This window comes from Macrobrachium nipponense, chromosome 3 (genome assembly GCF_015104395.2).
Source record: "Macrobrachium nipponense isolate FS-2020 chromosome 3, ASM1510439v2, whole genome shotgun sequence".
In the NCBI taxonomy this organism is placed as follows: domain Eukaryota; kingdom Metazoa; phylum Arthropoda; class Malacostraca; order Decapoda; family Palaemonidae; genus Macrobrachium; species Macrobrachium nipponense.
In genome coordinates this window covers 51541725-51559224 of record NC_087202.1, presented here as the reverse complement: position 1 = coordinate 51559224, position 17500 = coordinate 51541725, and the positions used below count along the sequence as shown (strand labels likewise).

The 17500-nt window shown below is 41.7% G+C and overlaps 1 protein-coding gene across 1 annotated transcript in view; it reads left to right on the top strand.

Annotated features, from left to right (window-relative positions):
- Positions 1-4703, top strand: part of LOC135222388 (CLIP domain-containing serine protease HP8-like) — an 11587-nt gene extending 6884 nt beyond the window's left edge. Inside the window, exons 7-10 of the mRNA XM_064260476.1 lie at positions 917-1113; positions 2312-2508; positions 3150-3245; positions 3370-4703. Coding sequence (XP_064116546.1) covers positions 917-1113; positions 2312-2508; positions 3150-3245; positions 3370-3480 — 601 coding nt within the window. The 3' untranslated portion in view covers positions 3481-4703. The remainder of the gene's footprint in view (positions 1-916; positions 1114-2311; positions 2509-3149; positions 3246-3369) is intronic.
- Positions 4704-17500: the final 12797 nt, after the last annotated feature.

The following is a 17500-nucleotide window of genomic DNA, read 5'->3' as shown; positions in this document are numbered from 1 at the left end:
CAGATCTAGCCATATATTGGGAAATAATTAGTCACACTTTTATAAATCGCCTATATACGTAATCTTATACTCACGCATATATATTTTTAATATTATATATATATATATATATATATATATTATATATATATATATATATAATATACATATATATATAATAATATGAAAATAAATGTGTATACATATATAAACATACATATATATATATATATATATATAATATATATATATATATATATACGTATATATATATAAATAAATGTGTATACAAACATATATATATATTATATATAATATATATATATATATATATAATATATATATAATATATATATACAATATCTGCACGGCGGATGCACAAGGAAGCGGAAATCACTCCCACCAGATAAAAATGATAAAAAAATAGAATCAAAACAGACGACAACAATAATCTACGTAAGGTCTTTGTTACCTATGTCCTTCGACAAGGCATACTTCGTTGACTAAGGTCGGGGTTGGGTGACTATGAAGGTAACGTTTATAAACCTCAATTTAGGTGGGAAGCTCAAAAAATACAGATTGGCAGTCAAGAACTGAACGCGAATAACTCTCTCTCTCTCTCTCTCTCTCTCTCGTTCCCCATCCTCTCTCTCCCTCATTCCTCTCTGCTCTCTCTGTGTGTGTGTGTGTGTGTGTGTGTGCTATTTAAGCGTACCATTTCATAAACAAAAGTACGAAATGCATAACAATAGAAAATCAAATTAAATTAGCTCTTAAGGCATAGACGACATTTTAGGTAAAAGTTTGCTATGATCATTATATAAGAATCCCTGAAATTCACGAGTCGACTTCCGGAAGCGACCCTTGAGAGACGAGCATCCTTCCATTTCGCGTTGGCATTGTAACCACCTCACCATTATTATGATTATGATTCCAGCACTGTCGTCCGCTTGGGTGAATACGACATCAACGCCAGCAGCGACTGCCAGTCCACTACGACCGGCCAACGCTGCAGTGAGCCTCACCAGGACTTCGCCCCTGAGCAGGTCATCGTCCACCCGACCTTCAACACCCGTGGCACCGTCAGCGACGACATCGCCCTCATCAGGCTCGATCGACCAGTCCAATTCACAGGTATGGAACTTCAGGGTTCTCATTTCTTTCACGGTTTCACTTCTGTTCTTCATCCCAGATACAGAGGCCTTGCGTTGTGAACAGAACACAATGCCATGCTCCTTGAATGGAATTCAAATAGAATGTGGGCCAAAGGGCGCTGGGACCTATGAGGTCATTCAGCGCTGACACGGAAATTGACAGTAAAAGGTTCGAAAGGTGTAACTGTTATAGAGTATGGAAATAAGATGAAAGGAAGAAAATATGAACGGAAGTGCGTTGAGAGGAATGAAAGGGGTTGCTGTTATGGGACGAAAGACGCTATAAAGACCCTTCAGTAATGCCTACAGTGCACCACTTGACGTGCACTAATGGCAATACCCCACTACGAGGGAACATGCTTCTAGAGGTGGATATGATTCACAATTGCAGACTCAGTTATACGAAGAATCATAAAGACAGGAGCTGTTTGTTTATGTAATTCCAAATATACCTAAATCTATAACAGCGTATCGTTTAATAACTACAGCTCTGTTTGCTTTACAAGGCCAATCTCATTATGGGTCATTATCCAATAGTTTGCCTGCTTCATCTTGGCTTGAAGTGGCGGTCGGACTGAATTAAAGCCAATTCGTCTGATCAGTGGCCCTGCCCAGATCTCTTGGGTTCCACTTCCTCTGCTGCAACACTGCCTCTGTCTTCTCCAAAAGTGACCTCTTTATACCCGTGAAGCTACCAATTCCAACATTTTCTCCATAGAAATGAGCAAGCCGTGGGATGCAGGTTTTGCTGGCTGTCTCTGTTTACTACCCAGCTTTGGAAGTCTCTTTATATTTCTGCTTTCCTAGAATCCGACAATACATCCTTCCAGAGGAGATACTGCTTCTTCAAGGTTGTACATCAAGGGGGAACGATGTATCCACCAATTGTACAACAAAAATTTCATAGTACTCAAAGTAAACAAATAATTGGACAGAATTGAGTCAAGTATCCAAAAGAAGAAATATAACGCGTTCAACCCATTGTTCTACTACTTCAGAACAATCACTGTAGGGGACTTAACTGAAATAATGTGCCACAAAACATTTGTGTGTGTGTCGGTACATATTGCCGAGAGAGAGAGAGAGAGAGAGAGAGAGAGAGAGAGAGAGAGAGAGACTATGGAACCATGTTCCACAGAAACAATTCCACTCATTTATATACTTTTCTTTCCTTATAGTTTACATCGGGCCCATCTGTCTGCCTGCTGAAGGAGCGACCGTGGCTAGCCTTGTGGGAAGCCGTCAGGCTTCTGTGGCCGGATGGGGCACAACAGAGAACGGACCCAACACCCAAATTCTGCAACACGTCACTCTGCCTTTCGTCGACAGGGACACCTGCAATCCCCACTACAACAACAGCCTTATCCAAGAACAGGTAAATATAAAATCATCATCACACAACCCATGACAGAACTTCATACCACAATACTGTATATATGGTCGGGCGGTTGAAAAATCCTCATTCATAATTTGCAATATCTTTGGTCAGTAAAAAGAAAAAAAAATACACAGTATCACAAAGTCAAGTCACAAAGAAACGATAGTGGGGCAAATGAAGGTGGAGGTTTGTCATTTTCGAGCAATAACAATGTACATACAGTCATTGCTAACTGAAGCCAGTAAAAGTTTTATAAAGACAATCTCCCTGAAGTTCATAAAAACAAATTCCTAAATCAAGATCATTTAAAATATATGATGCATATCAATACTGTTACATGCCTACACCTGTTTTGTGCGCACTAAACAAAAGCGATGATACTTTACATTCCACATCCGACGCTCAGCTCACACAGAGCTTAGATACGTGAACCTAATCAAAAGGTTCATTAATACCACTAACATCTAGGAAATAAACTTCTTCAGTTTGAAACTTGGGTTCACTGCTTCTGTTTGTGATTCTAAACTCGAATTTGTTAATGGACTACAATGAACCGTGCCTTCGCCTTTTATCAGCGACAGCCCTCATGCGTTCCAAATATTTCTGTAACACTTATGGAAAATTCCTTTTTCTCACAGGTCTGCTTCGGAGGTGAAGGCCGCAGAGACTCTTGCTTTGGTGATTCTGGTGGACCAGTTATGATTTCCGACCCTGCCAGACCCCGATACTCCATCGTAAGTATATTCATTCTTCTGTTACTTTTAATTTTCCAAAATTAGTTAACTGTGAGAATTGAAGAGACTATATTCTATTTGACTCACTTATTCGGTTAATGAATTCGTTCCTCAATTATTTCAGGTGGGGGTGGTGTCCTTCGGACAACCTCAATGTGGTGTGGCCGGAGTCCCAGCAGTGTACACAGACGTCACCGCTTACAGGAGCTGGATCGTTAGCAACCTTACTCCTTAGAAAAAAAAAAGTCGACAAACTTCTGAAAGTTACTTTGTGAAATGAAGGAAATGTCATAAATGCCGCTTCTGTCACATTCAACATAAGTTAATCGTTCACCTCATTCTCAGAAAAGTGTCTGTCACCAGGACTGTGTTAAGGCTTATGGACAATAACTCAAGAAGCATCTGAGAGGGTAGCCAAGGACCAAGGCCAAGACCATTCAGTCTATATATACTACCAATCGTGTTATAAATTATCGGATCGCTATTGATGATCTAAAGCCATTTCCTCTGGGTCAAGGTAACCTTCCAGAAAACTTTCTAGGTTTTTGTCCAATGACTTTTTGACAGACTTCAGTCATCTAATTCATAAATCTCCAAATCATCGGTACACAATCTTTGGGTAAACTTCCTCATACGACATCTATCCATGCGGTGGGCAGTTCAACAATCTTTGTTTATAAACTATAATCCCTGACCCAACAGAAATATTTTACACATCTAAATATCATACACCACACTTTCCCAAACTCCAATGAGCAATCACTATCCTAACCTGACCTATACATAAAGGGGGAAACTTCATGGGGACGGAACCATAAACTACGATAACCATACACTCCGATAACCATACACTCCGATAACCATACACTACGATAACAAGTCCGCTGGAATTCAACCTTCACCAACTCATGATGATCTCACACAATCAAGATGGGGTAATTTATTTCAAAACGAAATCTCAAGTTTTTAAAAGTAGTTTGTCCACAAAAGTACTGGTTTGGTATATAATCAACTGTGTATAAATTATCATAACATTCCCGTGCATGTCATTTATAAGTCAACCTAAATGGGCTGCTTTATCCCTGATTTAGATTTTCATTCTACTACTTTGTAAGTGTGACCAATGATTTTAAACATGATTCTTTAAGCCCTAAATAAATAGCATCTGCGCAGTAATATAACACGTCAAGTTCCTTTTAGTATTTACCGAAGAATACGTGGACTCCTTTCTGGCAAGGTTTACAAAGACAGATAAAGAAAATTATTCTCGCCAGAGGAATGAAAATAATGTAGGTAAATTACCTGGAAGATAAATCAAAGGAACACACAACAGTGGGGTAGTAGTTAAGCTTCATCATAACGCAACCTCATGTAATCAAGTTCTTGTGTAATACAAGATCATTAAATCTATCCATGATGTCTTGCGTCATAATTTTGTAAATAAAATATAAAAAATAACATAACCTTGAGCTTTCTTATCAAATTAACCCAGCATAATTCGTATCCACTAACTAATGTGCAATAATAAATGAAGGAATGACATTCAAAAAAATATCAATGGTAGCAGTAAGAAACCCAAACTTTTAAAACAGACTGGTTAAAATAATATTAAATGAATGTATGTGTATATATCATATATATAAACATACAGGCACACACACATATATGTATATATAATAATAATATATATAATATATATATATATATAAAAATGATATATATATAGAGAGAGAGAGAGAATAGAGAGAGAGAGAGAGAGAAGAGAGAGAGAGAGAGCTTTGTACAAATCTGCACGATGTTTTCCTGTGGCATTGCTTTTGTGTGCGTGTGTAATTTATATATATTTTTATATATATATATATATATATTATATATATATATATATATATAGATATATATATATATATATATATGAAAATAAAAGGCCCATGAAACACTATTTAAACATTGCAACTATATACTTCGAGCACTTCCTTCTGTGCTCCTGATCAATGGTAAAATATTCTATAAATGTAAAAAAAAGCCTGAGATACTATTGTACTGAATGAAAATGTGCTATACAAGTTTACATTCAGTTGACAACAAAGAATACTAATGTTATTTGCACGACCAGCGAAAGTTCACAAAACTTGATATTGTTATCCAATAATATAGAACTTCAATCTTATTTTGACAAGGCAAAGCACTTCAAAAATTTCAGACGCCAGGCCATTCACCTGCATCAGTTTAAAAGAATCTTGAAAAAGAAGGATATGGATACTGTAATTTACCTGTAAGTCCAACTACGTGCAAAATGAAACGAAAAGACAACTACATCAGCACGTCTTGCCAAAGTGAAAACCGTTCATAATGTTTTATGCATGAGAACTCTTTTTTTATACCCCTGTAACTTTAGCCAAGATATAAATTTTTCAAATTTGGTTGCTTAAGCATACTGCTTCAAAACCTTAGGCCTTAAGTATTACACTTGGCTACAAGGATCAAATCATCCTACAATACCTGGGCTTCAAACTTGGCCTTAAGCTATTAACACTTGGGCTACAATATCAAATCATCCTACAATACCTGGGAATGCAGAGCCAACTACTTCAAAAACTTACAGAGCTGACCAATGATTTTCTTCCTCTTGAACACTCATCTAACAATATGCATGTATTTTGAAGGACCAAGGCTAAAGACAATGAACTCGCCTAACAGGCTTCCATGGAGAATACCGATAACCATAAGACGGGAAAGAATTGCACACATACAAGGACAAACTAGTATAAACAATATCCAATTACTAAGCTGATGCTAAAGGACAAAATGAAATTTCCATTGCACTGCGGGCACCTCCAGGTCATTCCAGGATAAGATGAACAACCTGTGCACCTCCCATGTTAAGGCAAAAACCCATTGGCTATTGGAAGAAAATTTCAGCTCAAGATTTAGATTCCCCCCAAGAGAAAAAGAGAGCACAGACAAGGATTGCAAATCCCTTTGGCAGTAGCAAAGAGACCCAATTCTTTGGCTACCCTTCTGGTCCAGGAACTGACTAGAGGCAGGTATTCCTTTTCACCCACGTGATCTCTCCTAGGGTAGCCCTTTCAACAATTGATGTTTCATTTCTATTAAGTCCGGTATCTACCTCTTTTTATCCATAAGGTAGACTCAACCTGCTGAAGAGACACCTACAACTCACAGTTTCCAATGGCAGAGTTAGGCAAGTAAGGGGATCCCTCCCCAGGTGGCATTCTGACCAGTCCTTCCTCTATTCTTAGCTCAGCCTCTTTAAACCAACTTACTTTTCTAGCGATATGCTTATTCCTCTGTTGAATGCTGTTGTTACTTCTTCCTCCTGGTCTTCTTCCAAAAATATCCCTCCTGATATTATGTAACTCTTCACTAGTAATTCGATCAATATTACTATAATGTTTGTCATTTATCAACTCAGAGCTGTTGTCTGAGCTTAGGGAAGATGGCGATCCGTCACCACTGCCAATCGTGGTTATAAAATATTCATTCGTATCGTTTCTTTTGGATACCTGATAAAGTATACCACCATTGAAACGGAATGATCTTTGAAAGATCACCATCTTACTAGTCACATTTGGTTGTCTCACTTTGGTTACCCTCAGAGTTTCCTTACGTCAGGAGCCAGTTCTCCCTCTTATGTCTACCTGCTTTCTTGCTGTTTGGTGAACCTGCTCATTTGTTGGTCTTCAGGTGCCATAACCATCAATATTTCGTTTTTACAGGCAGACGAACCAATGATTATCACGCCTCTCTCATCTATAGGAGTTACTGGGCAGTATGGGACCCCCCACAACCCATTAGCCCCACCAGTAAATAATTCCAGTGAGTTCTTGGTGGTACCATTGAGAAGTAGGTGGCAAGTAACCAAAATCATTAAAACTTCAACACTAGCTTCTGCTTTAGACTCTAGTCATTGCTCAGCAAATACCAGTCTCCATGATGGCTGATGAGTTAAAAGCGAGCTATTAACTACTCGCTCTTGCCAAGGTAACATCTCATGAATATCACGAACAGCAATGCTCCATTGAGCCCTTCACTCTTTCATTTTATTTTAAGTTTATCAAGGTTTTCTTTTTTCATATAAAATGCATTTTGCGGTGTGTGTGTGTGTATATAAATATATATATATATATATATATATATATATACACATGTATACATATATATATATATATATATTGTGTATATTTATCAAACACAACACACACACACACACACACACACACACATATATATATATATATATATATATATATATATATATATATATATATATAATATACTTGTATGTGCGCGTGTGTACATGAACTTTTGTATGACATGGACAACAAGAAAGGGGGAAGTGGGCGAAAGAAAGGGGGAAGTGGGCGGGGGAGGGGGGGGGGGTGAAAATCAAATAATCGTTGCAGGGAACTCCCGACTCCTTGCACGGAAGTTTCTTGCAGCTTTTTATTTTTCCTCTTCTCTATTAAGAGCAACTGAACCGGATCGCAGAGAGCCTCTTTTCCTAAAGCAGTTCCTTTTTACGTTTCCTTTATCCTCAGTCTGATTGGATGTCTGCTCTTTTATCATTAACATTTTCACGTAGTCTAGTCATATTTCTATTGCTGTAGATTCAGCATTTCATGCCAATCTTATGACATCTTACGGATACAAGACACTTATCTTTTAATATTTCTTGCATTTCCAGTGCATTGCATCTTCCTTATGTTTTTCTTTAAAAAGCAATTGCCCCCTTACATAATGTTTCCTTTGATCAAGAGAAATGAGGCACTTGTTTAAATGGATGTTTATCAAAATTTGTGAATGTTCAAAAATCAAGATATACACAGAGAATTTGAGCTTACCATAATTTCTGAGCATAGCTATGAAAGCCAAATTCAAAATTTTTCTTGAACGTGAATACGTTTTGCAGGTAAACCACTGTGAAGGAAGAGTGTTTCTCGGAAAATTATTAATAGGGAACTTACCAGTCAGAAAAGACAGGCGAAGGTGTTTGTGTACTGCTCTCGATTAATTTTAATCTTAATTTTTTTGCTATGTGGAAAATTTATCGAGACCAATACACAGAAAAACACCACCACCTGTCTTTTCTGACTGGTAAATTTACTTAAGAGTAATCTTTCGATAAACCATTCACAGCAGTTTATCTGCAAAACATACATGCAAGAAAATTTATGAACTGTGCTTTAGTTTATTTCTACTGTTTACTTACACAGCTATGCTCATAAAATGTTGTAAGCTTAAATTCTCTTTTCATATCTTGATTTTTGAACATTCAAAAATTTTAATATACATTCATTAAAACATGAGCTTAAGAGGCCATATGCTTCTTTTAAGAAAAACATAAAGGAAAATAAAGTGCATTCGGAAATACGCATTGGAAATTAAAAAAACCTTTAAAAAATTAGTGCATTGTGTCAATGAGGACTACAGTCGGTAACAATGTAGAGTCAGTGACATAAAAGCAGTCTATTCGTTCAGGCTGGTAGTCCAAAGATCCACAGTCTATTCGTTTCAGGCTGGTAGTCCAAAGATCCACAGTTCTTATTCGTTCAGAGGAGCATGGTAATCCAAAGATCCCACAAGTTATTACGTCCACGGCTGTCAAGTACCAAAGAAGCTAACGAGTCTATATCGGATTCAGTCCTAGTTATGTCTCCAAAGAAAATTGCCACTAGTGCGCTAAATCTTTCGTTCAGGCTGGTAGTCCAAAGATCCACAGTCTATTCGTTCAGGCTGGTAGTCCAAAGATCCACAGTCTATTCGTTCAGGCTGGTAGTCCAAAGATCCACAGTCTATTCGTCCAGGCTGGTACCAAAGGCTAGTCTATTCGTTCAGCTGGTTAGTCCAAAGATCCACAGTATAATTCCGTTCAGGCTGCGTAGCCAAAGATCTACAGTCTATTCGTTAAGCTTGGTAGTCAACGATCCACAGTTATTCGTTCAGGCTGGTAAGTCCAAAAGATTACTACAGTCTATTCGTTCAGCTGGTGGTAGTCCAAAGAAATCTACAGTTTAATTCGTTCAGGCTTGGTAGTCAAAGACTCCACAGCTATTCATCCAGGCTGGGTAGTCCAAAGATCTACAGTTATTAGTTCAGGATGGTAGTCCAAAGATCCACAGTTAATTAGTCATCAGGTAGGTAGTCCACAGATCTACAGTCCTATTCGTTCAGGCTGGTAGTCCAAAAGATCTACAGTCTATTCGTTCAGGATGGTGTCCAAAGACCACAGGTCTATTCGTTCAGGCTGGTTCCAAAGACCCACAGTCTATCGTTCCAGGCTGGTAGTTCCAAAGGACCCCACAGTCTATTTCGTAGGATAGGTAGTCAAAGATTCCACAGTCTATTCGTTCAGGCTGGTAGTCCAAAAGATCCACAGTCTATTCTTCGGCGGCCTTACTCCAAAGATCCAACGTTCTATTCTCCAGGCTGGTGTCCAAAGATCAGTCCTTTCGTTCAGGCTGGTAGGCAAAGATCTACAGTCTATTCGTTGAGGTGGGTTAGCCCCAAAGATCTACATTTTCTATTCGTTCAGGCAGGTAGTCCAAAGAAAGTCTACAGGTCTATTCGTCCAGGCTAGTAGTCCAAAGATCTACAGTCTATTCGTTCAGGCTGGTAGTCCAAAGATCTACAGTCTATTCGTTCAGGCTGGTAGTCCAAAGATCCCCAGTCTATTCTTCCAGGCTGGTAGTCCAAAGATCTACAGTCTATTCGTTCAGGCTGGTAGTCCAAAGATCCACAGTCTATTTATTCGTTCCAGGCTGGTTAGTCCAAGATCCCCACAGTGGCTATTCGTCCAGGTTGGTAGTCCAAGATCTACAGTCTATTCGTTCGGCTTGGTGTCAAAAGATCTACAGTCTATTCGTTTCAGGCTGGTAGTCCAAAGATACAAAGTCTATTCGTCAAGGCTGGTAGTCAAAGTCCACAGTCTATTCGTTCAGGCTGGTAGTTAGTCCAAAGATCAGTCTATTCGTCAGGCTGGGTAGTCCAAAGATCCACAGTCTAATTTCGTTAGCTGGTTGTCAAAAGATCTAAGTCTATTGTGCCAAAGGATGGTAGTCAAAGATCCACAGTCATTCGTTCAGGCTAGTAGTCCCAAAGAATTTCCACAGTCTATTCGTTCAGGCTGGTAGTCCAAAGATCCACAGTCTATTCGTTCAGGCTGGTAGTCCAAAGATCCACAGTCTATTCGTTCAGGCTGGTAGTCCAAAGATCCACAGTCTATTCGTTCAGGCTGGTAGTCCAAAGATCCACAGTCTATTCTTTCAAGGTCGGTGGTAGTCCAAAGATCCACAGTCTATTCGTCCAGGCTGGTGGTCCAAAGATCCACAGTCTATTCGTTCAGGCTGGTACTCCAAAGATCCACAGTCTATTCGTCCAGGCTGGTGGTCCAAAGATCCACAGTCTATTCGTCCAGGCTGGTAGTCCAAAGATACAGTATTCGTTCAGGCTGGTAGTCCAAAGATCCACAGTCTATTCGTCCAGGCTGGTAGTCCAAAGATCTACAGTCTATTCGTTCAGGCTGGTAGTCCAAAGATCCACAGTCTATTCGTTCAGGCTGGTAGTCCAAAGATCCACAGTCTATTCGTTCAGGCTGGTAGTCCAAAGATCTACAGTCTATTCGTTCAGGCTGGTAGTCCAAAGATCCACAGTCTATTCGTCCAGGCTGGTAGTCCAAAGATCCACAGTCTATTCGTTCAGGCTGGTAGTCCAAAGATCCACAGTCTATTCGTTCAGGCTAGTAGTCCAAAGATCCACAGTCTATTCGTTCAGGCTTTTTGGTGGGTAGTCCAAAAGATCCACAGTATATTCATTCAGGCTATGGCCAAAGATCCACAGGTCCTATTAAAGTCCCGGCTGTACTCCAAAGATACAGTCTATTCGTCTAGGCTGGTGGTCCAAAGATCCAGTCTATTCGTCCAGGCTGGAAAGTCCAAAGATCCACAGTCTTTATCCCAGGCTGAAGTCCAAAGATCCACAGTCTATTCGTCCAGGCTGGTAGTCCAAAGATCCACAGTCTATTCGTCCAGGCTGGTAGTCCAAAGATCCACAGTCTATTCGTTCAGGCTGGTAGTCCAAAGATCTACAGTCTATTCGTTCAGGCTGGTAGTCCAAAGATCTACAGTCTATTCGTTCAGGCTGGTAGTCCAAAGATCCACAGTCTATTCGTCCAGGCTGGTAGTCCAAAGATCCACAGTCTATTCGTTCAGGCTGGTAGTCCAAAGATCCACAGTCTATTCGTTCAGGCTGGTAGTCCAAAGACAGTCATTCGTTCAGGCTGGTGGTAGTCCAAAGATCCACAGTCTATTCGTTCAGGCTGGTAGTCCAAAGATCCACAGTCTATTCGTTCAGGCTGGTAGTCCAAAGATCCACAGTCTATTCGTCCAGGCTGGAAGTCCAAAGATCCACAGTCTATTCGTCCAGGCTGGAAGTCCCAAGATCCACAGTCTATTCGTCCAGGCTGGAAGTCCCAAGATCCACAGTCTATTCGTCCAGGCTGGAAGTCCCAAGATCCACAGTCTATTCGTTCAGGCTGGTAGTCCAAAGATCCACAGTCTATTCGTTCAGGCTGGTAGTCCAAAGATCCACAGTCTATTCGTTCAGGCTGGAAGTCCAAAGATCCCACAGTCTATTCGTCAGGCTGGTAGTCCAAAAGATCAGTCTATCGTCCAGGCTGGGAATCCAAAGATCCACAGTCCTATTCGTCCAGGCTGGAAGCCCAAAGATCCACAGTTCTATTCGTTCCAGGCTGGCAGTCCAAAGAATACCACAGTCTAGTTCGTTTTCAGGGCTGGCAGTCCAAAAGATACCACAGTTCTATTCGTCCAAGGCTGGAAGTCCCCAAAGATCCAACAGGTTATATTCGTCCAAGGCATGGAAGTCCAAAGATCCCACAGTTCTATTCGTTCTCCAGGTGGCAGTCCAAGATCCACAGTCTAATTAGTCCAGGCTGGAAAGTCCAAAGATCCACAGTACCCTGATTCGTCCAGGCTGGCAGTCCAAAGATCCACGTCTATTTCGTTCAGGCTGGCCAGTTCCAAAGCTTCCACCGGTCTATTAGTTCCAGGCTGCCAAGTCCAAAGGATCCACAGTCTATTTCGTTCAGGCTGGCAGTCCAAAGAAAATCCACATGTCTCATTGCGTTCCAGGCTGGCAAGTCCCAAAGATCCACAGTCTATTCGCTCCAGGACGGAAAGTCCAAAGATCCACCCAGTCTATTCGTCCAGGCTGGGAAGTTCCAAAAGTATCCACAGTCCTATTTCGTCTCCAGGCTGGCATCCCAAAGATTTCCACAAAGCTATTCTTTCAGGCTGGCAGTCCAAAGATACTTACAGTCCTAATTCGTTCAGGGCTGGTATAAGTCCCAAAGATCCACCCCCAAGTATATTGCGTTTCAGGCTGGCAGTCCAAAGATCCACAGTCTACTCGTTCAGGCTTGGGCAGTTCCAAAGATTCCACAGGTCTATCTTCCAGGCTGGAAGTCCAAAGATCCACCAGTCTATGATCGTCCAGGCTGGAAGTCCAAAGATTCCAAGTTATTCGTCAGGCTGGCCAGTCCAAAGATCCACCAGTCTATTCGTTCAGGCTGGGCAGCTCCAAAGAATACACAGTCTATTCGTTCAGCTGGTAGTCCCAAAACCCACAGTCATCGTTCAGGCTGGTACTCCAAAAAATCCACAGTCTATGTTCAGGCTGGTAGCCCAAAGATCTACAGTCTATTCGCAGGCTGGTAGTCCAAAAATCACAGTCTATTTCTCCAGCTAGTTAGCCCAAAATCTACGTCTATTCGTTCAGCTGGTAGTCCAAAGATCCCAGTCTTTCTTCCAGGTGTAGTCCCCAAATATTACAGTCTATTCGTTCAGCTGGAGTCCAAAAATCACAGTCTATTTGATTCGTTCACTGTAGTCCAAGATCCACTAGTCTATTCGTCAGGCGTAGTCCAAAATTTAACAGCCTATGTCGTTCAGGCTGTAGTTCCAAAGGATCTACAGTCTATTCGTTCAGCTATGGTAGCCAAAGATCCACAAGCTATTCGTCAGGCTGTAGCAAAGATCCACAGTCTATTCGTTCAGCTGTAGTCAAAGAATACTACAGTCTATTCTCAGTCTGTAGTCCAAAGAATCCACAGTCTATTCGTTCAGGCTCGTAGTCCAAAATCTACAGTCTATTCTTCAGGCTTCGAGTCCAAAATTTCCAAGTCTATCTCCAGCTGGATAGTCCAAAGACCCACCAGTCTATTTTGTTATCAGGCTGGAATACAAGATCCACAGTCTATTCGTTCAGGCTGGTAGTCCAAAGATCCAACAGGTCATTCTCCAGCTGTTAGTCAAAGATTCCACATCTATTCTCAGGCTAGTAGTCAAATCCACAGTCTATTCGTCAGGCTGGTGTAGCTCAAAGATCCACAGTCTAATCGTTCCAGGCTGGTAGGTCAAAAATCCACAGTCTATCTTCAGGCTGTACTCCAAGATCTACCATCTACTTCGTCCAGCTGGTGGTCAAAATCCACATCTATTCGTCCAAGCTGGAGTCCAAAGATCCACAGTCTATTCGTCCAGTGTTAGTCCAAAGATCCACATCTATTTCTTCAGGCTGGTAGTCCAAATATCCACAGTCTATTCGTTCAGCTGTATCCAACGATCTACAGTTCTATCTGTCAGTCTGTGTATTACTAGTCCAAAGAATCCACATCATTCTTCAGGTCTGTAGTCCAAGATCTACAGCTATTCGTTCGCGCTGGATCCAAAGACCACATCTATCTATTAGTCCAAAGACTACAGTCATTCGTTCAGGCTGGTAGTTCCAAAATCCACATCTATTTGTCCAGCTTGTATCCAAAATCACAGTCTATTCGTTTTCAGCTGGGTAGCAAAGATCTACAGTCTATTCGCTTCAGGCTGGTTTAGTCCAAAGATCACGCAGGTCATTATTTGTCCCTTGGTAGTCCAAAATCCACAGTCTTATCGTTCAGGCTGGTAGTCCAAAAGAATCACGTCATTCTTTCAGCTGTTAAGTCAAAATCACAGTCTATTCGTCCAGGCTGGTATTCCAAAGATCCACCAGTTATTCGTTCAGCTGGTATCCAAAGATCCACATCATTCTTCAGGCTGTTTAGTCCAAAAGATCCACAGTCTATTCGTTCAGGCTGGTAGTCCAAAGATCCACAGTCTATTCGTTCCAGGCTGGTAGTCCAAAGATCCACAGTCTATTCCTTCAGGCTGGTAGTCCAAAGATCTAACAGTCTTATTCGTTCAGGCTGGTAAGTCCAAAGATCCACAGTCTTATTCCTTTTCGGCTGTAGTTCCAAAGATCCACAGTCTATTCGTTCAGGCTGGTAGTCCAAAGATCCACCGTCTATTCGTCCAGGCTGGTAGTCCAAAGATCTACAGTCTATTCGTTCAGGCTGGTAGTCCAAAGATCTACAGTCTATTCGTTGAGGCTGGTAGCCCAAAAGATCTTACATTCTATTCGTTCAGTGCAGGTAGTCCAAAGGACTAAGTCTATTCGTCCAGGCTAGTAGTCCAAAGATCTACAGTCTATTCGTTCAGGCTGGTAGTCCAAAGATCTACAGTCTATTCGTTCAGGCTGGTAGTCCAAAGATCCACAGTCTATTCGTCCAGGCTGGTAGTCCAAAGATCTACAGTCTATTCGTATCAGGCTGGTAGTGCCAAAGATCCACATCTATTTATTCGTTCAAGGCTTGGGTAGTCAAAATCCAACAGTCTATTCGTCCAGGCTGGTGTCCAAGGACCTACAGTCTATTCGTTCCAAGGCTGGTAGTCCAAAGATCCACAAAGTCTATTTATTCGTTCAAAGCTGGTAGTTCCAAAAGAATCCACAGTCTATCTCTTCGTTCAGGCTTGGTAGTCCAAAGATTTCCACAGTCTATTTGTTCAGGATGGTAATCAAAGATCTTACAGTCTATTCGTTCAGGCTGGGTAAGTCAAAGATCCACAGTCTAAATTTCGTCAGACTTGGTTGTCCAAAGATCTACAGTCTATTCGTGCCGGCTGGTAGTCCAAAGATCCACAGTCTATTCGTTCAGGCTAGTAGTCCAAAGATCCACAGTCTATTCGTTCCAGGCTGGGTAATCCAAAGATCTACAGTTTATTTTCGTTCTAGGCTGTATCCAAAGATCCGACAGGTTCCTATTCATTCCAGCTGGTAGTCCAAAGATCCACAGTCTATTCGTTCAGGCTAGTAGTCCAAAGATCCACAGTCTATTCGTTCAGGCTGGTGGTAGTCCAAAGATCCACAGTCTATTCGTCCAGGCTGGTGGTCCAAAGATCCACAGTCTATTCGTTCAGCTGGTCTCCAAGATCCACGTCCTATTCCGTCCAGGCTGGTGGTCCAAAGATCCACAGTCTATTCGTCCAGGCTGGTAGTCCAAAGATCTACAGTCTATTCGTCCAGGCTGGTAGTCCAAAGATCTACAGTCTAATCGTTTCAGGCTGGAGTCAAAAGATCTAATCTATTCCGTTTCAGGCTGGTAGTCCAAAGATCCACAGTCTATTCGTTCAGGCTGGTAGTCCAAAGATCCACAGTCTATTCGTTCAGGCTGGTAGTCCACAGATCTACAGTCTTATTCGTCTCAGGCTGATAAGTCCAAAGATCCCAGTCTATTCGTTCAGGCTGGTAGTCCAAAAGATCCCAGTCTATTCGTCCAGGTTGGTAGTCAAGATTCCACAGTCTATTCGTTCAGGCTAGTAGTCCAAAGATCCACAGTCTATTCGTTCAGGCTGGTGGTAGTCCAAAGATCCACAGTCTATTCGTTCAGGCTGGTGGTCCAAAGATCCACAGTCTATTCGTCCAGGCTGGTAGTCCAAAGATCCACAGTCTATTCGTCCCCAGACGTGGTGGTTCCAAAAGATCCACAGTCTATTCGTCCAGGCTGGAAGTCCAAAGATCCACAGTCTATTCGTCCAGGCTGGAAGTCCAAAGATCCACAGTCTATTCGTCCAGGCTGGTAGTCCAAAGATCCACAGTCTATTCGTCCAGGCTGGTAGTCCAAAGATCCACAGTCTATTCGTTCAGGCTGGTAGTCCAAAGATCTACAGTCTATTCGTTCAGGCTGGTAGTCCAAAGATCTACAGTCTATTCGTCCAGGCTGGTAGTCCAAAGATCCACAGTCTATTTGTTCAGGCTGGTAGTCCAAAGATCCACAGTCTATTCGTTCAGGCTGGTAGTCCAAAGATCCACAGTCTATTCGTTCAGGCTGGTAGTCCAAAGATCCACAGTCTATTCGTTCAGGCTGGTAGTCCAAAGATCCACAGTCTATTTGTCCAGGCTGGTAGTCCAAAGATCCACAGTCTATTTCGTTCCAGAGCTGGTGTCCAAGATCCACAGTTAATTCGTTTCAGTGCTGTAGTCAAAGATCCACAGTTAAATTCGTTCAAGGCTGGTGGGTAGTCCCAAAGATCCCACAGTCTATTCGTTCAGTGCTGGTAGTCCAAAGATCCACAGCTATTCGTTCAGGGCTGGTGGTAGTCCAAAAGATCCCAGTCTATTCATTCAGGGCTGGTAGTACAAGATCACAGTCATTTCGTTCAGGCTGGTGGTAGTCCAAAAGATGCCACAGCTAATTCAGTTCAGGCTGGTAGTCCAAGATCCACCAAAGTCTAATTCGTCCAGGCTGGTGGTCCCAAAGATCCACAGTCAATTACGTCCAGGCCTGGAAAGGTCCAAAGATCCACAGGTCTAATTCGTCCAGGCTGGAAGTCCAAAAGATCACAGTCCTAATTTCGTCCAGGCTTGGAAGTCCAAAAGATTCCACAGGTCTATTTCGTCCAGGGCTGGAAGTCCCAAAAGATTCCACAGTCTATTCATTGAACCAGGCTGGAAGTTCCCAGAAGGATCCACATCTATTCGGTCTAGGCCTGGAAGTCCAAAGATCCACCAGTCTATTCGTCCAGGCTGGAAGTCCAAAGAAATTCCACAGTCTATTCTCCAGGCCTGGAAGTGGCAAAAGATCCACAAAGGTCTAATTCCGTTCCAAAGGCTGGTAGTCACCAAAGATCCACAGTCCTATTCGTCCAGGCTGGTAAGTCCAAAGACCCAGCAGGTCCTAAATTCGTTCCAAAGGCTGGTATGCGCAAAGATCCACAGTCTATTCGTTTCGAGGGCTGGGGTAAGTCCCAAAGATCCACAAGTCTATTCGTTTCCAGGCTGGAAGTCCAAAGATCCACCAGGTCTATTCGGTCAAGGCTGGAAGCCCAAAGAATTCCACAGTTTATTCG